This window comes from Nuphar pumila, chromosome 3 (genome assembly GCF_984573655.1).
Source record: "Nuphar pumila chromosome 3, dmNupPumi1.hap1.1, whole genome shotgun sequence".
NCBI lineage: Eukaryota > Viridiplantae > Streptophyta > Magnoliopsida > Nymphaeales > Nymphaeaceae > Nuphar > Nuphar pumila.
Genome location: NC_143251.1, coordinates 7,017,565 through 7,045,301, shown reverse-complemented (window position 1 = coordinate 7,045,301; position 27,737 = coordinate 7,017,565). Strand labels below are relative to the sequence as shown.

The 27,737-nt window shown below is 41.1% G+C and overlaps 2 protein-coding genes across 2 annotated transcripts; both read left to right on the top strand.

The window, feature by feature from the left end:
* Window positions 1-15,839: 15,839 nt before the first annotated feature.
* Window positions 15,840-17,362, top strand: LOC149841791 (putative acetyltransferase At3g50280). The gene is made up of 2 exons (XM_090000522.1): window positions 15,840-16,227; window positions 16,476-17,362. Exons 1-2 carry the CDS (start codon window positions 15,840-15,842, stop codon window positions 17,360-17,362), a joined length of 1,275 nt encoding a protein of 424 aa, XP_089856648.1.
* Window positions 17,363-23,901: 6,539 nt separating this feature from the next.
* Window positions 23,902-27,001, top strand: LOC149841790 (putative acetyltransferase At3g50280). The gene is made up of 4 exons (XM_090000521.1): window positions 23,902-24,330; window positions 26,130-26,277; window positions 26,407-26,513; window positions 26,615-27,001. Exons 1-4 carry the CDS (start codon window positions 23,902-23,904, stop codon window positions 26,999-27,001), a joined length of 1,071 nt encoding a protein of 356 aa, XP_089856647.1.
* Window positions 27,002-27,737: the final 736 nt, after the last annotated feature.

The window sequence follows — 27,737 nt, the reverse complement described above, 5'->3', positions numbered from 1 at the left end:
ATAAAATTTAATAGCAAGTAACTTCAGTATTAATAACATACATAAATATGCAAGATACGTATGTCAGAAGCCAACTAATGCAAACACAGAGGGAATCAGATAAGGTCATGCTGAAAATGAGCTCTTTTGCTCATTCGGACATCGTGGCCGTCTGTTTGCATTTTTTATTAATGCCACGTGGTTTTGTTGACTTTTGAGTTTTTTAAAATGCAAATCGGATGGCCACGATGTCAGCATGAGCAAAAACACTCATTTTCAGCATGACCTGATCTGCTTCCAACAAGGAGACATGACTTTAAACGCCATGACAAAAGAGTTAAACACCAGTAACCGCTACGTGCAACTCAAATAACACAGAATAATAAGGATCTGATTTTTAGTTAAAATTGGGACTAAAATGATAATAGAAATCACTAAAAATTTACAAGAATAAACTAGACTCAATAACGAAGACACTACTTTTTAAAGATTTGAAATATGACCTCCGGTTAGGGAGATATGGCCCTGACAATTTAGTCCTAATTCGGTTAACGATTTACAGCGATTTACTTACTGAATAACACTACAAATCGCTATAGTGATTTGCGGAAGACACTACAAATCGCTATAGTGAGATTCAACAACACTATAAATCGTTGTGGGGCTCGTTGGAGACCCAAAAACACTATAAATTGCTATAGTGATTTGTGGAAGACACTACAAATCGTTGTTGAAAGGCCGGATAACACTATAAATCGTTGTGAGGCTCGTTGGAGACCCGAAAATGCTGCAAATCGTTGTAGGAAAGCCCGACAATACTGCAAATCATTGTTGGAAGGCCAGATAACACTATAAATCGTTGTGAAACTCATTAGAGACCCGAAAACACTATAAATCACTGTAGGAAGGCCCGACAATACTACAAATTGTTGTTGGAAGACCGAACAACACTATAAATTGCTGTGGGGCTCGTTGGAGACCCGACAACACTAAAAATCACTGTAGGGGAGTCATTGAAAAAATCGTGGGAAAGAAACAAAAAAAGAAAAATCGTGGGAAGAAGTGTTACGAAAACCTCGAGCAAGAAACAACCGAAGGAAACATGAGCCCCACGATTAAACAAAATGCTTTATTGCTCTTTTTCGATAGTTATAAGAGGTAAAGAAAATAAAAAATTTATATAAGGCCCAAAAAAAATGATCCGAGGGGCGCTGCCCCTCGAACCCCCCGCTAGGGGCGGCCATCCCTAGACCCCTGCTCGCTGACCGCGCCAAGGGGGAGCCCCTGGACCCCCCTCTTGTAAGGAAAAAACTCTAAATCAGGCTCCACAACGAATCAAGTTGAACGATGCTACCCACACTGGGAGGAGCCCCCAAACCCCCCTTCTGTAAGGGCAAAAACTCTGAATCAGGCTCCACAACGAATCAAGTTGAACGTTGCTACAGTCAGTGTGCAGATGAGTCAGTGTTTGATGGAGCAATGTAGGATCGTCTGCTGGATGTGCACAGAAATAAAAAGAGAAGGGAGAGAGAGTGAGAGAGTTGATGTTCATGGCCTTCTCTAGGGGGAACTCTTTGCCTTCCTTGATTTCTTCTCTAGAGAGAGAGAGAGAGAGAGAGAGTTTTACAGTGTTTTACGGAGAAGGAAGAAGAAGAAAATGATGATGAAAAGTTCAAACATACATTTTTGATGGCTCAGGTTCGTTTCGCCGGATGACCATCGGATCACCGACTCACCATCGGATCACCGACTCACCATCGGATCGTCGACTCACCATCGTTTCGCCGGATCACCATCGGATCGTCGACTAAGGTTCATTTCACTGTGTAGACTTTAAAGAGTCAACATCATCCTCGACTTTTTAGATGAAGGACATGTTTGTCCTTTTTTTGAACCATTTATTTTCTTTTTTTGAATGAAGAACATTTTTGTCATTTTCTCAAACCGTCGTTTTATAGCAAAAATAGCAAGAAAGGGTACTTAAGTCTTTGCAACCGAACTAGACTCCAATGCTGAGTGATGTCAACATACACGGGAATACGAGCCCCATGTGCTTATATACGTGGTGCTTTTTGTGACCCCGAACACAGACGTGGGATTCAGTGAATCATCGGGGGTGAACATACACCACCCTCTCTTTATTGTTTGAAGAACTTCAAGATTGCTAAAGGGCTCGACAAACCTAACAAACCTACGGATAAGCTCTCAATGAGTAGGATTTTGATCTGATCTAATCCTGTAAGACGTGGCCCGATTGCCTGGTACGCCCAACATGATTTTTGGGGCCATGCTGGATTTGTAGGACATGGAGCATACTGTGGCATATCTTGTTCCACAACAAATCAATTTGTGTCATAACAAACCACACATTTTTTTGAAGAGAAGTCAAGCTCCACCAGGTTAGGCCAACCAGTACATGTCATGCCTAGCAGGATCTGGATCTGGGTTCATGTAAGGTGCAAAAAGTTCACTAAAATTGGGCCTGCCTGAACTAACCGTACTCTTGGTGGAGCTGAGGCAAACACAAAACAAATCACATCTTCTTAATCCTTTTAAGCTGTTCTTTTAGAATTTTTACCTCCAACTCCTTTGCATTAATCTAGTTATTTTTTTTATTTTGAAAGGCAAGCTGACCCCCACCAGTTATTATTCAACTTACAGTTACCACTGGGTTTTGAACTTACCACCAGTTGGTATTAATCTAGTTATTTTTACACTCGTATGTTGGGACACGTCACACATATTGCAATGATAACATGTTCGGGCTGTTAGCTTGGAAATGCACGTGGCAATTCATAGAGCACCCACTTGTTGGTTAACTATGACCAATGTCACAAACCTCGTTCTCGAAAAAGATTGCCCTCCAGGAAAATCTCATAATATGTTGAAAATTTTAGCTTTCTCAGAAAAATCTCAGAAAAAATATTCGCACATGTAAAAAATATAAAGAATATATATAAATACATATAAAAGTGTAATTAATATATAAATGTTACAAAAGTACCATAAAACTATTTTTATCTCATTAATATTGCGATAAAAGAACCATATTCTCAAAATAGCTGATATATATTGTGAAAATATTGTATTTTATTTTGGTTATCGGCGTTTGAGTCTGTGATATTTTGTGATATATGTCAGAATTTAACTCAATACCCCCAAACTGAGAGACCAGCTTGCGTGTTGCCTTTTTTTATGTTCAAGCACTTGATGTGCCCACTTAAAAAAGAGTTCCAAAGATTAGTTAGAAGCGAAGCTAGTCCTTGATCAAGTCTAGAGAGGGTTACGGACGTTTGGTCAAGCCGGACATAAGAAGCCTAGCTAGCTGACTAAGCTGGCCAGATGCACACTGTTTGCAAACAGAGCCATTAGGGTTTCGGATAGCGGATCGGTTAATTTATCGGGTCAGCTATTGAGGAACCAAGCAGACCTAGTTAGTCACCATCATGGCAATAACTAATTGATTTAGTTTCTTGAAATAGTAAAACTTTTGTCAAATTGACTTTTGGGTTAAATGAAAATGCATTTAGTTTCGATTCAGAGACTCAGTTGTGCTATTGGTGGGTCTAGAGATTGTTGGGTTGATTAACTTATTACAATTTAAGCTTTATATATATTTTTAAAAATAATTAAATTGAATTTTATGGTATAGTGCTTAGTGTTTTATTTTTTATTGGGGATGTCAGGGGTTCAATTGCCATTGTAGGCAATAAACTTTTTACTCAAAACAAGTTTATAATTGGGGTCAATTGATTAACCCAGGTAGAAACTTTGATGGGCATTTACAAACTCTAAAAAGTTTGGAGTGTACATGAATTAGGCCGAAACTTTTGGTGGAATTTGAAAATTTCCTTTATTTTTATAGAGTTTATATATATTGGATAATTCAATTAAGCCACGTGGTTTATACGTTTGTATAGGTTTCAAAATTAATTGCCATAACTTTTGGTAAATATTTAAACAAAAAAATTTCTAGTTTTCACAATTGGTAAATCAACAGCCGGAAGCTTTCTGTTAATTCTTAATTTATTTATTTTTTGATAAAAAACATGAGGAAAACAAAAAGGCTCTAACTTATCCTAATAATTATACACTACACTTTGCCGTTTTGAACTCTTGCCACTATTTATAAAAAGCCATTCCCAAGTAGAGATGTGAAGCAAGTCGAGCCGCTCGTGGCTCAGGTCATGTTCGGCTCATAAAGGGCTCTTTCAAGCTTCCAAAATAGGCTCAGCAAGCTGAATCTGAAGAATAGGTATCTGACTGACTCATAAAATTGTGAGGTACAAAAAATATAATTTAAATATATATATATTTTTATAATCCTATTTCTTAGAGCTCTAAAACAATGCATTTATTTAATCGAGTAAGTTATAAGTTGTCACCTGAAAAAATCTGGCACGAAGTAAGTTGCAGGTTGGATATATATATATATATACACACGAAGCAGACAGAATTTGGTTTGGGTCTGGATCCGGGTTTGAGTATAACTGAAATTGGTGTACCCAAATGAGCTAACGGGCTAAAGCCCTAATCGGGCCGGGCATAAATGGGCCAGGATTTAAATAGACCCATTTTGAATTGGTCTAAGAACGAGACCTGAATTCCGCCCAATTTAGTTCACATCCAGGTAACGGATTGGAGCATAAATTAATTAGGTCAGTTATAAATGTGTACGCCTAAGATTGTTGACCCAAATGGGTGAATGGGTTCAACTATGCATCTGGTAAGATATAAATGGTTCGGTTTTTATTACAGAGCTGCTTTCAATTGAACCCGTTATTATCCTTTAACAAGATAAAAAAACAAAAAATTAGCTATAAGAACTTGTAAATTCAAAAGATTATGAATTGGATTAACGCTAATGATGTTTATACAGAAGAATAGGTACGTAGTAAATCTTATGAAACAGGCTCACGTCTAGGTCAGGTAGGGGTGTCAACCACTACAAGAAAACTGTAGATTCGCTAATCCGTCGCTAAACTGTTCAGCGATGGATAGCGTTCGTTGCAAATTTCTAGTCGCTAATTAGCGACAGAACTGATCTGTCATTACTTTCGTCGCTAATTTAAGACAGATTAGCGATGGACATGATCCGTCACGAGTCTGTCGCTAAATAAGCATGAATTTGGTTTTGCGATAGACATGATCCTTCGTTAATTCGTCACTATTTTAGCGACGGATAATAGCCGTCGCTAATTTTTTTTAATGCAGTAAAAACACCACTCACCACTGCAAGTATTCCGACTAACAGCTCCGGACTGCCGGCAAACAACTTTCTAGCGAGACCTGCGACATCATCATTATCATCTCCTTTTTGCGTCTCATCTCTAAGACCTTTCGGTGGTTGTTGGAGTGGACATCGCTTATGAAAGTCGGGCTCCCTGCCGGGTGGTATTCCGGCAGCAACAAGACGAACTTGTACTGCACCCCACAAGCGGTGCACGGGGTCTTAGACCCAAGTGGCTCGGCCCGCCACTGCGGGGTTTTCTGCACAAGGCAGTGGCTGCACCTCTGAACCAACACGCTCTCCGGTGCCCTCCTGACCTGATTCTCTTGCTTGTCTGATCCCCTCTTTCTGACTGATACAACTCAAATCGGATCGATACATGACGAGGGGGGCGACGAATCAGAGAACCCTTCTCGAAAGGACTAGACCCAACCGGTTTGGGACCGCTTGCTGCAGGGCCTCATGGGTACCCGGGTTTCGATCGGAAAACCGCATTTCTTCACCGAGTCCTGGGTCACCTCGCCGGATTCTGATGAGTACTGCAACGAACCAATTTTGGAGGAGAACAAATCCTCGATGAAGTGAGAGAGCCACTCCTAATTAGCCAACTCGTCGACCTGAAACCAGAACCCCCAGCAAAATCGTTAGGCCGAAAAAACAGAGGTCGGGAACGGAAAGCCATGCTCGAAAAAGAAAACCATTTACCGGGATGGAAAGCTCACTGCCGTTAAGAACGTCGGCGAAACCGACGAAAGAAGAGCCGTTCGAGACCAGAGAGCTCAGGCCGGCCTGGTCCTCCAGCACCGACGACTCCGACTCCTCTTCTTCCTCGCGTTCCTTCGCTACGAAGTCGTTCTCGTTCGAGAAGTCAAGGAGGCCCTCCACGAAGAAGTCATCCCCTCTGCTGCTTTAGCTGTCCTGCCAGAAACTGGTTTTCCACCCATCCATACACGCCATCCCAGGCAAGTCGCGACCCGTACGACCCTGCGTTTCTGCCAGAAGGGTTTTTTAAGAGGCACCCACAAAGCAAAACCCAACCAAAAAACCATAGAAACGAGAAAGAGAACAAAAGAAAAAAAAGAAAAGGGAAAGAAGATACATGCTTCATTCTTTAAGCTTTTAACTTAAAGATTTGCGCTTGTGTTTGTGTTGTTACCTGAAAGTGAGAGAGGAGAGGAGAAAATTGGGTTTGCAGAGATGATGGTTTGCGAAGAGGAGGGAGGGAGAATCTGGTATGGCATGGATGGTGAGGATTAGAGGATGGTGAGGTTTACCTGTACTCTGGCTTTTGCTGGGGAAAGAGAGAGAGAATTTCGCGCCCTAGATGGGTCAGTTTAAATCGAAAAGTAGTGATGGAAAAATTTTATCGCTAATCCGTCGCTAATTAGCGACAGAAAAATTCTGTCACTCATCCGTCGTGAAGTTACAACAGAAATTTTCCGTCGCTATTCAACGTTTTTCTTGTATTGAGAATTAGCGAACAAAAAAAATTCATCGCTAATTCATCGCTAATTAGCGACAGATTTGCAATGAAAAACTTTTTGTCTCTAAGTAGCGATAGATTAGCGATGAAAGTTTTTTCATCGTTAATCCATCGCTAATTAGCGACGAATTCGTGACATAATTTTTTTCGTCGTTAATTCGGCAAATAATTTGAATGTTAGCAACATATAGTTTTCTCTAGCTAATTTATTGTAAATTTGTGACAAAAAAAATTTGTCATAAATTTTTGTCGCTAATTAGCATTTTTCTTGTAGTGAACGAGTCGGGTTTGCCTCTGACTCAGGTGCTATCAGACTTGGACTCAGTTTTCGGATATGGTATCCGGTCCAGACTCATGTTTAATTAATCAGGTCCACTATAAAAAAACCATACCCGAACCTGATAAGAACTACATGAACAAGACTCAGACCATACCCAGTAAAATGATATTTTTTTATCATTTTTATATTGAAAAATGTGGGTCTTAATCGAAACTTGGATCGGATGGTTTTGAGTTCAGATATAGATCTAGGTTTAGTATAACCCTCTGGATTGGGTACAAAAATGGTTTGGGTTTGAAACGAGTTGAAGTATAAAGCAAATTGAAGCTGAGGTGGGTTACAAATTGAATAGAGGTATTAGCCCAGGACCTAAGCTCAGTAGCACGAACCAATGTTGCATGTGATAATTGGATGCCACATGAGCGATGCTATGTGTATTCATAGAATATGTTGGATCCTAGCTACTCTTCCCAAGCCCCTGTCCTCATGGAGATCAGATCAGGTGACGATGAGGATGTTATAAAAGTGATAATTGGCAGATTCTCAGACTTCTCATTCAGTGTACAGATTTCCCTATCTCTCACAAATAGTCTACTTTCATATTAATTATCCTTTTATCATGGAAGACCAGGTTGGAGGAAATGTGTCTGATTATCACTCCATAAGAAGTTTCACATCGACCTCAACCTTTGTAATGAGAGTTTTTCACCAAGTTAATTCACATGTTGTAATCACCATAGCTACGTCGTCTGCCTCTACACTAGATCTTGCCACAACATCTTGTTACTCTTTCAAGTAACAATACTTCCTCCAACGAGAGTGCAGATGATCCCATGATTTGATAAGTGGAATAGAGTGGTGGGGGTTGGTAGTGCAAGTTTGAGTGAAAAGATCAGGTCCAATATGATTGCACAAATATTTGTGCATTAAGCACCTGATCACCTCATCCATCTTGAGGATAGGGCCCAAGGTCGGATAAAGGACGATCAGCTGCTTAATGCACAAAGTTTGTGCAATGTGATTGCACCAGATCCCAACTCCAAGTTTGATGGGAAGATGTCATTAAGTCTTCATTTGCTGGCCAATGTCTCAGGGAAAACCAAATCAGGTCATTTAGAAAATGAACTTAAAAGTCATCCGTGGCTGTTCATTGTGTGTTTCTTATGAACACCACTTAGCTCGGTTAATAATGTAATCCAAAGGTTGATCCCTAACGAATTGTCTATGCTAAGACCAAGAACTCAGAAGCATCCATTTACACAAATAACACATTTTTCAAATATTGAGTGCATCTTTTGTATTGGAAAATGAAAGGAGGAAAGATGGACCACAGATTACAAAGGTGCAGTAACACAATCTAACTGAATGTTTTTATCCGGCTGTAAAAGAATAAATTGCTCATTCTGACAAAAAAGAAAAACAACATCATTGTACGATTAATGGAAAAAAAGTGAGGTAAAATAATCAGTAACAATCAAAAGAAAAGATGAGTTGTATAACTGAAATAAAAGAAAAAAATAAGAGACATGGCAGCATCATATACAGGCCCACAATGTAAATGTGACTCCACCCACCGCAACCTAAACCCTTATACGGACGGACTCCCTTCCAAATGGGCCAACACTATGAAAACTTTGCACAGAAAAAAAAAATCTCATGAAGGAAGAACTCCCTATGTAAAACGTGAAGCAGATCCAATGTTCGTAGCAGTGTTCGAACCCAACGATGGGAAACCATGCACGTGATGGCTGCACCCTTATTAAAAACGGGAATCAGATCCAATGCTCGTAGCCGGACGGACCGTCAGAGTACACTCTAGTGTGATTCCATCTAATTAAAAGAGAGGGCTCTAGTGTACTACACGGGCGACAAGGTGGAGTACATGGAACAAAATTTGTGCATTAAGCACCTGATTGCCCTCTATCAGGCCTTAGCCCCCATAACTGACAAGCCGTGTCCCCAAGATGGAGGGTGATCAGGTGCTTAATGCACAAATATTTGTGCAATAATATTGCACGATGTGTTTGCCCAAAGACACTATGGATCCCGTCAATTGAAATAGGATGAGTTCAATGACACATTCAACCCAATATAATCCAATAAATGGTTAGGATTGAATGAACGATGAAACCCATCATATTTTAAATGATGGATCCAGGTTCCAGACACTCTGAGCCACACCTCCGAAAAATGTCAAAACTCCATGAAAACTTTTCACATGATAAAAAAAGATAAGCCTATTCAAACTCAACATATAGACAAAGAAAAATAAGCCACCTATGGAGGAAATCTCTACCACCATTTGTGAGGCCTCTACTGGTTGGTAGAGGCTTTTTACCAGGGGAGGCTCAAGAGAAGTTGAGGCTCTAGGCATATTTTATTAGGTTCATTTTTCTTTATATTTTTTTTAAATTGAAGGCCCTCAACCGTTATATATATTTTTCATTTGAGGCCATGGGGGTGGCCTCAAATCTCAAAGATCTGCCAGTGGGCATTGTCTTTTACATGAATAGAGATCTCATCATAAGCTTTAGATCTCTGCACTTTTTAGAGTTCTAATATATTGGATCCTGATATGAATCTAGTGTAGTCAAATGGGTCTCACATGAAATCCAATGACCCACTTAATTAGTGGGCATTGAGATATGTGGATACTAGTGGGCCCATTACACACTAGATTCTTAGCATGTTTGGGAATCCAATGGGTCAGTTAGGTCTGGATAACGGCTATCATGGAAAGGTTAAAATCTGCAGCCCCTGCCTCTGCAAAACAACACAGAGGTCTCAATATTTCTATCAATGATCCTTCTTAAGCAGGCCGTTAATCAATTACTCACTCTTCTTCTCCAATTATTTTTTATGACGCACACCTCAATCCAAGATCTATCAATGGTATCAGAGCCTCGTTGCAGGTGTGCGAGCATTACAGTAGACTCGACCTTCACTCGAATCGAACCTCAGATGATATCACTGATTGTTGCTGGAGAAGAGGCCACATCCACTGTTGAGGAGGACAACAACCATGACAGGGTTCTCAACAGAGAAGCTGAAGTTGGAGGTTTCAACGATGGCAAGGGTCAATGAGAGGCCTACAGCCAACAACAGTGAAACCCTCCTTCCGGTGTATTGCTGAGGAGCAACGATTGTCAAAACTCTGGGGACTACATGGAGGGGAGTCACCCACTTTTTGAGGGCATGCACCCACTACAAGTGTCTCAAAGTCCCCAACCGCGACATCTATATGTGCAACTTTTCTTATGTAGAAGCTTCATCATCGCCAAACAATCAAACGGCAGACCAACCAGAGTACAATGATGAAAAAAATTGCAAGTGGCTCCTACATTAGTATCCCTAGGAACAACAAGCGGCATCGATGACCGCCTCGCCAGCGCTAGATGTATGGTGTTGTCCACCAAATTAACGACACCAAGGGCCTAGCCAGGCTATGCATCGTTGACTAAAAGGGGCCCCAACATGTGACCTCACCTTGGAAGTCGGCCACCTAAGGGCCTTCAATCTCTTCCTCAATGAGGTCGGACCTCAGAGGCTGCCAAAGTGGTTGGGGGAGAAGCGGGTGACGGTGGTCTGGTAGGCATGCTCATTATAGATGACGGCCTCGAGCAGGCGATGGTGGCCTGGTAGGCATGCCCGCCATAGATGAAAACCTCGACCGACCGACCGAGGCATCCCTCCATAGGGTTGAAGTATTGCAGTACCCCTGAAAACCCTTTGGAGATTTTCTTGAGGTGAAGCACAGGTAGCCGGTGGAGCAAGGGAAGCAGAAGATCTTTTCTCCACCGGCCGGTTGCAAAAAACAAACGACAGTTGTTGAATCCCACAGCGAAGAACAACGATAATATCAACTACCTCTCCTCCCAGATCGTCTCCCTCATCCTCATCGACAGGAGCCTCGTCGAAGGGCCGACACTTTCTTGAACTAGCGACGTCTAGGTAGATGAATTCATGTCGTTGAAACACTTATTTGCGGATATCATGAGGGGCATCAACGATGTCGAAGGCCAAGCCCATCAATTTCCAGACGAAGGAATGTCACCTGAGATGATCCTCCCATTGCATGTACTGGATCACTCAGCCAACCATCTAACGAAGTTTTTGGCAAGCCGGTGGTGATATAGGACTTCTCATCGGCAGAGTCTTGGATCGTCCTGCTTAGAGCGGTTACGACTGTTGGAAGGGTCCAAATCCAACCGGATTCGCGTGAAGACGTGGTGGAGAAGGTAGTGTTGTAGCTCGTCTGATCGTGCGTTGAGGGACAGACGATGATCTGCAAGTCGTCGGATCGAATCAGAAGGCTGCTAAAGGGGAACAACGTGCCAAAGAAGTTCCCGTTGGTGATGCTAGAGGTGGTGGAGGTCCCACAATCTACGGTCCACAGGCCAGTCGGTTGCTGAAACTTGCGGTGAAGGCGATCGTCGCATCTTGCATTTCCCTCTTCTACTTTTTTCCCTTTTATAAAAGGGGAAACTCTAAAGGACTTCTTCCTTTTACGAGAGAGGTAGAAAAAAAATTAAGGGTTTTGAAATGGTGGAAGTTGTCCTCTCTTCCCTTTCGTAAAAAGGGAAAACCCTAATCATGCCCCCTTTTATGGAGATATATTTTTTTGAGCAATTTTATGAATTTGCTCTATCTTTCTAATTGTTTTGCCTTTGTCCCTCAGCTGTTTCTAGGTAATTCAAAAAACAGGTTATTCTTTGGATATTATCCGAGACAGGGTTGCTGTGTTTAGTTTTTTTAGAACCCCAATTTTTTTAATAAAATTACTGTAAACCACTTGAGCTTTCTGTTTTAACTCAGAAAGTTTCAAAGTTCTATTTTAATGTTCTTATTTGTTGTTATCCAGAAATATTTCTGACTTTTCTGATTTTGTAGAAAAGTGGTTCTGGTTAACAAAATACCTCAGACAAGTTTGGATATAGATTGAGTAAAGATGTTTAGGTTGCTTTTTATAGACCTTGGTTGGATCTGGTAAAACTTTCTGCACTCAGTTATGATTTGGTTTATATCTCTACATTGATATTTTTGGATCCAGAAATAGTGTGTCTGCATATGTTTTTATTATATGTATTAATATTTTGTTCATGTTAATATCTAGATCCAGTATGGTTTGATCTATATCTATATATATATATCAAGTTTAATTAAAGATAACATTTGCGTCAATATTTGATCTGATCGATATTAGATCAGATGTTTGGATCTAGTAAGGTAACACAAATTGTTATTTGATCCAGTAAAATATTATGTATATGGTTAAATTTTTATGGATCTGAGTATATTAAAATGAGAATAAGATCATGTTGATTGAGTATTGATTGAATAAGTTTAGATCCAAGTTATGCTCTTGGATTATCTTATTGAATAAATCTAGTGATGGGTTTGAATGATCGCATATAGAATATGTATCTAGTTTGATCTAGTTTTGTGATTGGATCCGAATGAGTGTTATGCTTAGATATGGGATATGGACTCAGAATTGATCCAGAGACAAATCTCTATCTTTCTCTCTATATATTTATTGTCAGATATATTTTATGGATCTAAATTTGATCCAAGTTTTATGTTGAATCTGAATAGTATCAGGCCAAATATTTGGACTTAATAATGACATATATTTTGTATAAGTTCAGGATTGACACGATTAGATCCAGATAGGTAGAATACTGGATATTCAATATGGATCTATTTGTATTTGAAATATGTGGTTTTAGATATATATTTAGATTATAGTAAAATCCTGAGTGATTCATGGTTTTAGTTAAACTTGTATAGAGATCTATTTTAATATGAATCGTGTCAGACTTGATAGATAATATCTCAAGTCAGATTTGGATATGAAATCCTACAAATCCAATAAATTTGGATATATATATATATGTGTGTGTGTGTGTGGATTTGATAATGAATTTGAACTTATAGGTTCACAAGCTTGTGGTTTGATTAAAGCCTTGAAATTGACTTATCATGTTTGGTATATCCAAATGATAATTAAATAACTCTTATTGGATTTGGATCTAGTGTATATCTAAATTATATTTGGATATAGAGATTTATGCTTAACTTCATGTTGAAAAATCAATATACTTTGTCAATATCCTTATGATGGTAATATATCATGAAAGAAAAGTCTAGCTAGTGTATGAAAAATCTCATGATGTCATGGATTTATATTGCTTAAGTGCAATGCATTGGCAAAGTGGGAGCTGCATTATAATTTTACATATGCATGTAAAAAAAATTATCTATAATAATAATCAATAATCATAATGCTCCCTATGGTAAGCTTATAAATGTATGAATTGATATTTTATTTTCATGCATGAAATGCTAAATGGAGTTGGTCAGTTACATTTATGATTATTTGGATTTGGATATACTGATATACTTAATATGATCAGGTAATGACCAACATGTGATAATGCACATGAAAAATAAAAATATTTGTTATCTTTGGCAAATCACAGATTTATGAATTAATAAATTTTCATACTATTCTGCTAGCATGCATGTATATGGTATGGTCATGGGAGAGTCACAAGAACCCCATGACTATGCGAGACCTACATTATGATGTATTCATTTTTGAGTTATGAACTACATAACTTAGCATGTCGTGAATGATGAATACTTGAAATCTGTGACATGATGAAAAATAACCTAGTTTGTAAATAGCCTCATGATAGCGATATATCATGAAGGAGAAATCTAACTAGCTTATGCAAAACCTCGTAGTGTCATGAGTGAAATATATAATGTACTGGTTATGATAAAATATGGGTGTTTACCTTATATCCCCAAGTGAGAGATGTTGAATCCTGATACGGATCTAGTATGGTCAAATGTGTCTCACATGAAATCTAATGACCCACTTGAGTAGTGGGCATTGAGATATACATTATTAGGATACTGATGGGTCCATTACACATTGGATTCCCAGCATATTTGAGAATCTAATGAGTCAGTTAAGACTAGATAACAGCTAACAAGAGAAGGTTAAAATCTTCAGCCCCTGCCTTTGCAGAACAACACAAAGATCTCGATATTCCTATCAAGGATCTCTCTTGAATCAGATCGTTAATCAATTACTCACTCTTATTCTTCTATTATTTTTCACTACGTACACCCCAATCCAAGATCTTTCACAATGTGGAAACTTCATCCCTCTCTCTTGGGAGAAAAACTTATGAGAGAGAGAGAGTTACCATGTTGCAAATCTAACCTTTACCGGTAGAGGCCTCACAAATGGTGGCACCCAAGTGGTGGTGGCCACGATGGGCCACCCCCAATGGTGTTAACTTGTTACTTGATAAAGCTTTAGATTTGATTGAGCTTAGATGCTTTTCGTTTATGATCCAACCATTTGCCTGTAATTTCAAATATTGTTTCGCGTTTTTAAAAATTTTAAATATAAGTTTTTTTTATTCTTAAAAACTGTCAAATAAGAGCTTGCATTTATTATTGTCACTTAATTCAGGCTAAATCATAAGCTAAATTACAATAGTAACCTTCATTACTAAAAGTGCAAATTGTTATATTATCTTTTTTATGAGCATGAATGAGTATTTTACATTCTTCAAAAGACATTACAAACAGGAGAGGAACCATGTTTTTCAACATGACAGATGTTGAATTGAGGTCCCCATTATGACTGCCTTGAGGCAAAGGTATGTTTTTTACGTGGCACTGCCCGTGCCCTGAATGGGCTCTACAAGGAGAGAAGATCAGGTGATCTGTCAAATCATCTTACTAAAGTGGTTTGACATTTTCACCGTCCATCGCTTCATGTCGTGTACGTTACAGATGGTGAGGATGCCAACAGATCACTTCATCTGCTCTCCTCCACAGGTCTTTGCAAGTGCTATCCTTTTTCTACGTGAGTAGCACTCGTAACTGCAGATTGAATAAACGGCTAGGATTTGTTAAAGGAACAGCTCATATTTTATGAAAAGATACGTTCAATGTAAGGTATGTCTGTCTCATACCAGCCGTAATAAATGCACACGCGCATATATATATAAATATATATATATATATATATATATATATATATATATATATATATATATATATATATATATAAGAATAAGGATTGTGCTGTCATTTTTTTTTGTTAGGTTACACGAAGATCCTTCAAAAATCATACCTTTTTAAGTGTTTTATGCTAGATCTGAACCGCTTGGTTTAACATCCCCATCCTTTCTCTCTCTACATATAGTCTATTTTTATATGTATTGATGGGCTAGGTGGTTCATGACCAAACTTTGCACATGAAAAAAAAAGAAATCTCATGAAGCAATAACTCCCCTTTGTAAAACGGGCAGCAGATCTGTTCGTAGCATTGTTCTGACCAACGATGGGAAACCATGCACATGGTGGCTGCACCCATATTAAAAACGCAATGTTCATAGCTAGAGGGACCGTCAGAGTCTACCCTAGTGTGATCCCATCTAATTAAAAGAAAGGGCCCTGTACTACACGCCAAGGGGCTCCAAGGTGGAGTACATGGCACAAAATTTGTAAATTAAGAACTTGATTGCCGTCCGTCAGGCCCTAGGCCCACAACTGACAAGCCGTGTTCTCAATATAGAGGGTGATCAGGTGCTTAATACACAAATATTTGTGCAATCATATTACAATAGGCTGGGTTCAATGATACATTCAACCCTAAACATCCAATAAATGGCTAATGGTTAGGATTGAATGTATGATGAAACCCATCGTACTTTAAACGATGGATTCATGTTCCAGAGGGCCACACATCTGAAAAATGTCTCAACTTTACAAAACTTTTCACATTATAAAAAAGCATCAGCCTAATCAAACTCAAGACAAAGAAAAATAAGCCACCTATGAAGGAAATCTCTACGGCTACCCGAGTGCTTTCCATTTCCACCATCCGACTGCCCCAACCTCTGCAAAGATCTCGATGCCAGTTAACGGCATGGGATCTCTATCTTCTCTCTGATGGCTGGATCCAGAGGGGTGTTCTTTATCCCAAGCCTCCTATGCCGTTCGAGGTCCTCATCCAACGGCTGCAAGCCTCCCTCTCCAGCTGTCTCCTCCACTTCTACCCCTTGGCTGGTCGCCTCTCCACCGACCCGGACACCACTGTTTTCCTCGATTGCAACGACGCCGGTGCTCAGTTCGTTGTAGCAGCATCCGATGGCATTAGAGTTTCAGACTTGTTGACTGATGAAGACGTTCCTGCTGCTGTGAGGTCGTTTTTCCCACTCAATGGTATTATCAACCATGATGGTCACTCCTTGCGGTGCAGGTATGTATGATGCTCTCAATTCATGACTCCGTGACTCGAATAAACTGCCTATTCTCTTTTTTCAAGTTTCAACTTGTAATAAACAAGGTGATCACCATCCCCCCAATCTTGTTAAAGGTTTAATCCTTTTGGAGCTCCAGGACCCCCGGCAACATGGAGTAAAAGGAAACTAAGCTTCTTCACAATACCATGCCTGCCCATACGCATGCAGTTACATCACTCAAGACTGAACTGGTTTTGCATGCTCAGGTGACAGAATTAGTGGATGGGATCTTCATCGGCTGCACTTTCAATCACACCGTCGGCGACGGCCAATCCTTCTGGCACTTCTTCAACAGTTGGTCTGAACTCAGCAGGGGAAGCCAACAGCTATCACGCCCACCCGTCATCGAACGCTCGTTCATTCTTCCCCAAGAACCCATCTGTTTCATTCCTTCACAAGAGGCATTGAACAGGAACAAATGGCCAGCTCGCTTAAGAGAACGCATCTTCCGTTTCAGCCGGAGAGTGACGGCCAGCCTGAAAGCTAAGGCCAACGAACAATGCAAGATGGAGAAGGGTGAGATCTCCTCGATGCAGGCGTTGTCTGCACTAATATACCGAGCTGTGATGCGAGCAAGGAATGCACCAGCAGGGCAAATGACCACCTGCATCCTGCTAATGGGGATCCGACACAGGCTAGATCCGCCACTGCCACATGAGTGCTTTGGAAATTGGATTGATGCGATTTGTACCAAGGTTCCTGCTGGTGAGCTACTGAACCAGGACCTAGGTTCGACGGCACGGGCCCTGCACGAGGCTGTTGTCAACCACACCACCGATGGCGTAAGAGCGTGGGCCATGGCATATGCAAGAGAGCGCTCTGTGCATTCACTCGACCTACTCGATCCGTACTGTATCCTGATAGCAAGCTCAGCACGGTTTGAGATGTATGGGAATGACTTTGGGTGGGGCAGAGGACTGTGTGTGTTCAGTGGGTCCGCTGCCAAGCTTGATGGGAAGGTGTCTGCAAGCATTGACCTGGAGGTCTGCCTATCTCCTCAAGTCATGAGTGCGTTGGTTTTGGACGAGGAGCTGGCGGAAGCCCTAAACTGCTAACTATCTATGTGTTGTAGGAGGGTTCGTGAAACATATAACTATCTCACAAAAGATGGCAATAAGGCTTTATGCCAGGTAAGAGTAAGAGGGCACTCTTGCTTAGTTTTAGATTATAATTTTTTCTTTCATTTCGTTGCTTGCCCACGACAGAAAGGTGAGCAGATCCAGTGTTGGGGGTCCGAACACGTACAATGTATTGGGGCCAATATATACCACTGGATGCCACCTCAGTAGGTGGGCCCACCCATTCCCTATGTCATCCCCCAGCTCCATAGCCCCCTTAAACTTGATGACGCTAGTTGGTTTGATCAAATCTGACCTTATAGATAGATTCAACATGAACGGTTTCTTATAAAAAAAAATATGATTTTTTAAATTATAAAATCTTGTTTTTTTTTGTCAACAGTTGATTTTTGAGTCACCAAAAAATCATTCCCACAGGTTGGATTTCGCCAATTTAAATGTCGAACTTCCGTAATTGAATGGCGTTAAATCACATCTATAAAGTCCGATTTGATAAAAATCAATTTGAATCAATGAAATCCAAATGAGGGGGTATGAAGATAGGGATGAGGTAGGGGATCCCAACTAGATGCTTGTCCAACCCCTTTCGGTTGTAGGAACCCCAAGGCAATAGTTAAACTAGCTCACAGGTTTGGATCTAAGCTCCAGTTGACAGGCTGTGGGCCCCACATAACCAGTTTTTGCCAAAACCGCGGTATGTGAAAAATCCCATCCCTCATGTTGAAAACCTGGTTTACGAGGGAGGGGGTTCTCCTACCACCTCCCCCAGTGTCCTCCAGCCACTCCTGGCTGGCCACAGGCCGGCTAGGGCGGTTTTCGTCCGGTTGCCAGAAGAAAATGGTCGAAACTGCCAGAAAATGGCTGGTGTTCTAGTTTTTTTTTTTTTTTTTTTTATAGTTTGGCAATTTTTGGGCCAGCCACTGACAGAGAAATTAATTTCCAAGAAATAAGACTCTTCAAGGAATGTACAATATCGTGTGGTTGATCTTCTGGTGAATGGACAACTTGCTCACTCAGAATCTACATAACATGATAAGTTCAAGTTGTTCCTAAACTCAAATAAAATCCCTTGGCTAGGGGTGTTCTTTACGTATCTCACGAGTTTCATGGCAGCCTCCCCAGTGAGAATGTCTTGGTTCTTGCATGAATTGATTGGAGATGTAAACCACATATCTAATGTCTTGGGTTATGGTGAGATATACGAGGCATCCCACAAGCCTTTTATAAATCGTGGGGTCTTGGACAAAATTACCATTATAATCCAACTTATGGTTTGGCTACATAGGGTTTTTGCTTTGCTTGGATCCTAGAAAACGAGCATGAGTATATTTTCTCTAATTCAAGAATTTTTTTTCTTGGACTGGGCCACTTGTATTCCAAGAAAATATTTTAACTTTTCTAAGGTCTTTAATATGAAAACATTGATTTAGAAATATCTTCACACTGTATATCATGGTATTATCATTGCCCGTGATGTTGATGTCATCAACATAAACTAAGACAAGTGTCCATTTATCACCTCAGATGTGAGAGAAAAGAGGGCAGCCGGCTAAAGACTGCTTAAAATTAACTTTTTTCAGGGGCAGTGAAAAAATTTGCAAACCATTGTCGTGATGCCTCTTTCAATCAATAAATAGATTTATAAAGGCAACACACACGAGTCTCTCCTTCGCACAAGAATCGTTGACATCTAGTTGATAGAAAGACCAGTTTGACTTTACTATCATAAACAGCGAGCATCACATAGTGACAAGTTTAGATGTATCATGGTAATCAAGGCCTTCTTGTTGAGTATACTCTTTAGCAATGAGTCTGGCCTTGCATCATTCAATTCTCCCATTTGAATTGAACTTGATTTTGAATACTCATTTGGATCTAATGGGTTTCTTCTCAAAAAGTAAGTTCACGAGACTCCAAATTTTATTTTGTTCAAGAGCTTGGATCTCAACTCACATAACAGCTCACCACTTCTTATCTCTCAAGGTTGTCATATAGTCTCTTTGTTCTTGATGGGAGGTAATAGAAACAAGGAAGAATTTGTGTTTCGAAGAAAATTGTAAAAATGAAACAAAATGACATAATAAAAAGGACGTCCATGATGAAGTCATTGAGTGGGCATGAAGTGATCACATTGATAGTCATTCAAATATATTGGACGAGATCTAGGCCTGTTGGAATGTCTAGGTTGAACTTGAACATTTTTGGGTGAAGCTTCATGAACCTTAAATTCTGGCATCATTGTTGTGAGCCGGATTCATGAGAATCAAATATGGTTTGTGGAACTTCAACATCATGAGTATGATCACAAGCCATTGCTTCATTTATTTACCATTTTTTTAGTTTTTTTACACTCCATCCAGTTGGCTGGGAAATGTCTGGGTGAGGGAAGCTACTAAATGGAAGGCTTCGTTGTCGCTCAGGACTATTTCCCTACGGGTGGCTCCGCCCCCTATCAAAATTATCGAGGACAAAGGGGCGGAGCCACCCCCTGCTAAGAAAAACAAAAGGGCAGGAGGCTTGTTTCCCTGCCGATCATAACAACGACAGGGGGGCGGAGCCCCACTGCCAGAGAAGTCAAGAGGACAGGGGGCGAAGCCCCCTGTTCTACCAGAGAAAACAAGAGGACAAGGGTGGAGCTTCTTGTCCTACCGAAGAGATCAAGGGCAAGGGGAAGGCCTGACAGAGGCGATCGGGGCCTCTGCCAGTCCCCGTCAACTATAGAGGGGTGGGGAGGGCCCGATAGAGGTTGTCGGGCCTCTTCTGGCCCTCCAACAACCATAGGGGAAAGGGAGAGGCTCTGGCAAAGATTGGTGGCCCTTTGTCAGACCTCCATCGACCCTTATTTCAAGGGAGAACAACAAGGGGGAAAGGGGGAGGGTTACCTACAGGAGGCGCCAACGATCGTCGTGGGCAGGGTCGACGCGGGGAGAGCAGGTTGGGATCGTCAGATCACCGAAAATCGCAGAGGGGGAGCAATGAGAGAGAGAATGGGAGAGGGAAAGAGAGAGGAGGTCGCAACCTGGGTCCCCTCCTGCGACTACTTGAAAGCTCGGGGGGGGGGGGGAGCTGTTTCAGGAAACTCCGAAGGGGTGAGGTCGGAATGGGGTTGCCGAATGGGGCTCGCCAGCCGAAAAAAATGATGAGAGCGAGAGAGCGGGGAGCAGAGGTGAGAGGGGGACTGAGTCGAAGGGGGAGGTCAACGGGCGGTGGGCGACGAGCGAGGGATGAAACAGAAATGGAAAGAGATGGGCTCACATTAGGGTTTTATAAAAAAAAATTAGCGACGGATTAACGACGAAACAATTCCGTCGCTACTTGGCGACAGAGTAGCGAAAACAAATTTTTGCCGCTAATCCGTCGCTAAGTTGCAATGAATCTTGAGACAAAAATTTTTCGTCGCTAATTAACGACGAAAGTTTTTCCATTGCTAATTCTGTAAATAATCCGAATTTTAGCGACGGATAGTTTTCTCTAGCTAATTCGTCGCTAATTAACATTTTTCTTGTAGTGTGAGTGGGCATGAAGTTCTACCAGATCACATTGATAATTATTCAAATATATTGGACAAGATCTAGGCATGTTGGAATGTCTAAATTGAACTTGAATTTGGACGTTTTCAAGTGAAGCATAGTGATCATTAAGTTCTAGACAGACCACATCATTGTTGTGAACCGGATTTGATTCACCAGAATCAAATATGGTTTGTGGAACTTCAACATCATGAGTATGATCACAAGCCATTGCTTCATTTATTTACCTTTTTTTTAGTTTTTTGACACTCCAGCCAGCCATCGGTGGGGAAATTAATGTTTGGGATGGTGTAGTTTGGTGTGGGCGACACCATCCCGACCATGTCCCAACTGGTGGTTGGCCGGAAAATGAATGACTATTTTTTTATTTTACTTATGAGTTTTTACTAACCAAAATAGTTTTTGTCAGTCAAACACTTTAAAAATCTGTTTTTTGGCAAACCAGGTCTGCCAAAATCTATGTTTTACGGCAAAACATGGTTTTCTCAAAATCGGGTTTTGCACCCTATCATCCAAATGACCCCTAATTAGATTATAGCCAGGTTTATGAAATATAACATTATAACTACGTGTCATAAAAGCTTTTATATAATTTTAATAAACTAGTAGGGCTCTGCCTAAACCCAGCTTATAAAAGAAAAAAGATTTTATGCCAAGTAAAATGGCACTTGCGCCTCTCTCTTTCTCTCTCTCTCTTCCTATGTGTGTGCGCATGTGCACGTGTGTAAGAAATTGGACATAGATTGACTTACATGCATCGTGCATATAAACGAAGTTTATTCTATATCCTTCAGCTTGCATGGATGTGGTTGTGGGCTAACCCTGAAGAGATTCATATTTGACTTAATTTAATTAAAGAATTTTCCTGATTCAGATCAACCTTTTACTTGAAATTCCATGTTTTTTGACTAATAAAAAAAAAGCCTGTTCTTCTTGCATCAGCTGTTCAAAGGATACTTGAGTTCAATTCACCTGTCATTCTTACGCTTGCCTCCAAATTTCCTTGTAACTGGAACTTTGGCAGCAACTTACCTGTTTTTGCTTCAGCATGATTGTAATGGAGTTGTGGATCACAAGCCATTGCTTCATTGATGGAGCTATTGGAACTTTTAAATTGCACGCTTGAAAAGGCCCATTATTATGAAATTCCATGTTATTAACTTTTCAAACAAAAATGTCACTGCAAGAGAAATGGGTCTTAGACTCTTAGTTGCTCTCTGTTATCTTGTAGATATCGAGCCAAGAGTTTGGACACTTGATTGACATGAAAACTTAACTTCCATTTGGTGTAAATTAATATAGAACTTAGAATCATGCAAGCATTAAAATTTTTTCATTCAATGTAATTGTTAATTTTTTTTCGTTTACTGAATTGTTGCAGGATATTAATTTTTGTATCATTTGTGACAGAAGTATAAGCTGAAAAAAAACTGTTTTCACTGATGCAAATTTGCTTCACTAATACCAGTTTCACTGGTGCAAATACGTGCCGATGAAAATTTTGTCAGTGATGCAAAACTGTGCCAGTCAAAACATTATCACTGGCGCCACAAATGTTCAACGGTAAAAATAGTCACCAGCACAAATTTATGCCAGTGAAAATCGTTTCACTACCGAATGTTAATTTCGCTAGCTAAAGCTTTACCAGTGGGGATTTTGTTGGCGCAAGAATTGCACCAGTAAAGGCTTTCATTAGCGTAAACACTGCGTCAGTAAAAGCTCCTTTTTCCTGTAGTGTGTCAGACCTTGGTTTAACTTCTCTAATCTTTTCCAAATTCTTATTTTATACTCACTAGAAAACAAATCAAAATAATGGGACCATAACTGGTTGTGAATTAGAAAATATAACAAACATGGCCAATTTACTATTTTTCGGCAGCTTTTCTATTTTATTTTATCCAAAATCATGGCGCCAAACTTTTTCAGGAAACAACTTACATGGGCCTAACTTTTGCAGAATTTATCCAGAATTTTGACCCTATCATTTATCCAGAGATAAATTGTATATTTGTATGGGCATGCTAACCTCCTGTGAGGTCCGTTTACTTGATGAGGGGCAATGGTCGTTATATAAAAAGAAAAAAGAAGGGCCAATGGTCGTGATACGTCATGTAATATAGCAGCCTGCAGGCCCTTTTTGTTTGTGTTTGGGAAACCGTCCAGTAAAGCTTTTGTTAAGATGTAATTATTTATCTCATGGGGCACGTGGTCCAGTTGTCTTGTACTGGACGGGGAATAGGGGTGGCCGGTCCGCTTCTTAGCCGGGTTAGGGTTTGGCTTAAATGGGTTAGTGTCATAAACGGGTTGACCCGCCTAACCCGTTTATTAAACGGGTTGTGTTCGTGTTAGGGGTATGCCAACCCGTCAACCTGTTTGACCCGTTTAATAAACGGGTTAGGCAGGTGAGTCAACCCATTTACATGAACCCGTCAACCCGCTGACCTGTTTATATAAATATTAACTTATCTAACCCTAACTCCGACCCGCCAACCTGTTTGACCCGTTTAATAAATGGGTTAGGCGTGCGGGTCAACCCGTTTATATATATTAACTTATCTAACCCTAACTTCGACCCGTCTACCCGTTTAATAAATGGGTCGCCATGTCATATCGACCCGACCTGTTTATTAAACGGGTTAACCGTGTCGTGTCAGGTTACCCGTTTAATAAATGGGTCATGTTGGTGTTTGTCACATCCAACCCGTTTAATAAATGAATGGTGTTCGTGTTGAGGTATTCTGACCCATCAACCCGCTGACCCGACCCGATTGCCACCCCTAGTTTGAACTCGCTTGACCTGGTAAGAGCCAGCTCAAATCCCGGCGAAATTGTCTGGACGCTCGATTTGCCTCTGCACCTGACAATGTATTAATTTTCTCAAATAGTTCTGTCCGTGGCATCGCAATCTCTTGTTACCCATGTATGAGCCCAATAAGTCCTGAGACACACACATATGTGAAGAGGAGAGCCACACGGTGGGAGGAAATGTCTGCCACCGTCAGTCTGGTTTCCACTTCTACCGTCCGACTGCCCAACACTCTGCCAAGATCTCGATGCGAATTAACGGCATGGGATCTGGTTCTCCTCTCTTGTGACTACATCCAGAGGGGTGTTCTGTACCCCAAACCTCCAATGCCGTTCGAAGCCGTCATCCAACGATTGAAAGCCTCCCTCACCAGCTGCCTCCTCCACTTTTACCCCTTGGCTGGTCGCCTTGCCACCGACCCGAACACCACCGTTTTCATCGACTGCAACGATGCCGGAGCTCAGTTCGTTGTTGCGGTTTCCGATGACATTAGCGTTTCCGACCTGCTCAACGATCATGAAGACGTTCCTGCTGCTGTGAGGTCGTTCTTTCCACTGAATGGTATTATCAACCATGACGGTCACTCCCAGCCACTTCTTGCGGTGCAGGTATGATAAATGGAGTCATATATGATAATGAATGATATTGGTTATGATTGGTGGTTGTGTGGGGGTGTCGGGAGCAATTGCCTACAACCGCATTGCACTGTACCACCGCGGGGTCACCCGCGTGACCAGCGGGGTGGCGGTGAGGGTACTGAGATGAAGGCACCCGATCAAACCCCATTAGTGCACGGGTTTGTCCGTAGCTTTCAGAGGTGAGCCACGAAAGGCAGGGTGATAGTGGTGCCCCAACCGGGATTTTCTTAGTATCAGCAAGAGTTCCTCCTCATAAAAAAAAAAGACATGTATTGCACTATAATTTGCTTGACATAATTTTCAGAAAGAGAACTGTCATTTCTCGTTCTGCCTCAGTTTTGAAGTATTTTATGATAGATCTGTCTCATTTCTCGTTCTGCCTCATAGTTTTGAAGTGTTTTATGATAGATCTGAACCGTTAGATATGTTTAACATGCTTGATTTAGTGGGAATGGACTTTGGATCATGCTTTTTTGACGAAAAAGTATATTTTTATAAGTAAAAAAAAAACTGGAACCTTCATAGCCATTGATTTTGGATGACCAGAAAAACCTGTATACAGGTAAGATTGCGGTGATCCAAAGCAGGTTTTCACTAAACAAAACTTATAGATCACATCTATTGGTGTTAGATGTGAGAAAAAATGCCAAATAAGATGATTTTTGAAAGGGACAGAACAAGAAGGTGGGCAGAAATCCTATTTATATTTTTATTTATTACATGAAAAAAATCGCATTCAGGATTGGAGAACTGGCTGCGCAGAGTAAGGTTGCAAACAGGTCGGATTCAGGAAGGGGCTTTTGCAAATTTTGGCTGTCCCAGATCCAAACCGATCAATGCGTTTTCTGATTCCAAATCTAAACTGTTTGCATCCCTATCAAGTTTGCCTTCTAAAAGGGAGGCCTATGTGAGGATTCAAACTCGGGGTAGGGGAAGACCTTCCTATCCATGAGCCTGAGACCACGTGGTCGACCCTTTGGAGCCTAGAAATGGAATTCATCTTTTTTCCTCTTGCATTCCTAAGTTGAGAAACAAATATGCTCTATGACTTAATAACTATAACACAGGAACATGCCATTTTGGTGGCGTGTCCCCATGACACGCACGAACAGACACGTGGATATCCTCACAAAGAATCAGGTCACTTAATGGGCCCTCTTTCTTGTGAGTTAAGACTCCAAGTTGAGGACACGACCACCCAACCTTACGTGCCCCAACCGTGATAAAGCAACAGCAGCACAACCAGAGTGTGTGCCCTGGCATTCTCTGTTCAAGTATGGGCCATCTTTGACTTGCTGGAATACCTCATCACAATACCATGTCTCTAAAAGGGAAAGTACAGTTGTGCCAGCAAGCAGCTCAGCGTGGAGGATCGTGATCAGCGTTATCCAGCTAATCAATATCGACTTTTGCATCCTAAAGGAGAAAGAACGAATGAGGGAAAATCTATCCTAAACAACATGCTGGAAATCAGGAGAGAGATTTCTCATATTGCTCACTCCCTCCTCCAACAGACGCTACTTAGAGATAAGACTGTTTAGATACTCTCTCCATGTATATCCAGCCTTTCCTTATCCTAGGATCGTCAGTTTTGTATAAAAGAGTGATTCAGTCTCGTTGAATAAAATAAGAGAGAGATTATTTACCTGCCGTGGATGTAGGCTCTTAACAGCCGAACCACGTTAATCGTCGTGTTAATGTTTTGCTTTAGTCTGTACATCCACGGTTGCACCAGTACTCAATGACTGATCCGGTCTACTTATTCTCAGGTGACAGAATTGGTGGATGGGATCTTCATCGGCTGCTCTTTCAATCACACCGTCGGCGACGGCGAATCCTTCTGGCACTTCTTGAATTGCTGGTCCGAGCTCAGCAGGGGAAGCCAACAGATCACATCACGCCCACCCATCATCGAACGTGCATTCCTTCACCAAGAACCCATCCGTTTCATTCTTTCGCAAGAAGCAATGGCCGGGAACAATTGTTGTGCACCCCTGCGAGAGCGCATCTTCCGTTTCAGCCGATAAACTGTGGCCAGCCTGAAAGCAAAAGCCAACCAAGAATGCCAGATGGAGAAGGGGGAGATCTCTTCACTTCAGGCACTGTCAGCACTAATATGGCGAGCTGTGACGCGGGCAAGGAATAAGCTAGCGGTGTGACCAGTTGCTGGATGACGATGGGGGACCGGCACAGGTTGGATCCGCCATTGGCACGAGAGTACTTCGGCAATTGCACTAGTGTTCCTTTTGCCAAGGCTCCTGCTGGCGAGGTATTAGGCAAGGACCTAGGCTCGGTGGCACGAATCTTGCATGAGTTAGTTGGCCGCCACAAGGGTGACGCTGCGCGTGCATTCGTTGGGGCATGGGTAAGGGAACCGTTTGTGTATTCTAACAGCATGTTGGATCCTGGCTGTGTCATGATAGCAAGCTCCCCACGATTCGAGATGTATGGGAATGACTTTGGGTGGGGAAGAGGGTTGGGTGTGTTCAGTGGGTCTGCTGGTAAGTTTGATGGGAAGATCTTCGCTTCACAAGGCAGTGAGGGAAGTGGGAGCATTGACCTGGAGGTCTGCTTAGTTTCAGAAACCATGAGTGCCATACTGTTGGACGAGGAGCTGGCTGAAGCCCTAGACTGTGATTAAATTATAGCAGGGTTCATGAAACCATAACTATGTGGCATAAAAGAGGCTTTTATGCCAAGTAAAATGACTGTCGAGGCTAGTTTAATTTCTGCATGCGTGCGTGTGAGCATGTGTTTGTGAGTCATCTTGCATGGATTTTGGTACGGACCAACCAACCGTGAACGAGTTGTTTTAACTTTTGACACTTTATTATCCACCGTTCTATCAGATCTGCTCTCTTAAGAAATACCTTGCATGTCAGTCTCTGATCACTAATCTCAGTTTAGTTTGGCTCTATGCAAATCTCTTTTTTGGGAAAATCTTGACGAGGGCAAATATCATGATATTTTGAAATTTTTGGCATCCTTGATCTCTGGAAAATTTTTATATAAAAATATAAAATTTACAATATATATATATATATAGAAAAAGTTGTAGCTGCCCAATGGAACTCCACTGGCCGTCCATCGCGGCCTTGATGGATGGCCAGCGAAAAAATGCGGAAAAACTTGATAAAAGGGAGTTTTCCACTTTTTTTGGCTTTAGGCTGTTAGAAACCGGTCACCCACGTTTACCTCTCTCTCTCTCTCTCTCTCTCTATATATATATATATATATATATATAGATTGTAAATTTTATATTTTTTGTTACCACGCTAAAAACTTGTTTTTTTTATCACGTTAGTATCTTCGGTAAGTATCACTTTGTTGATAAATATCAATCTTCGATGATACTTTCATAGCTAAATTATAATCAT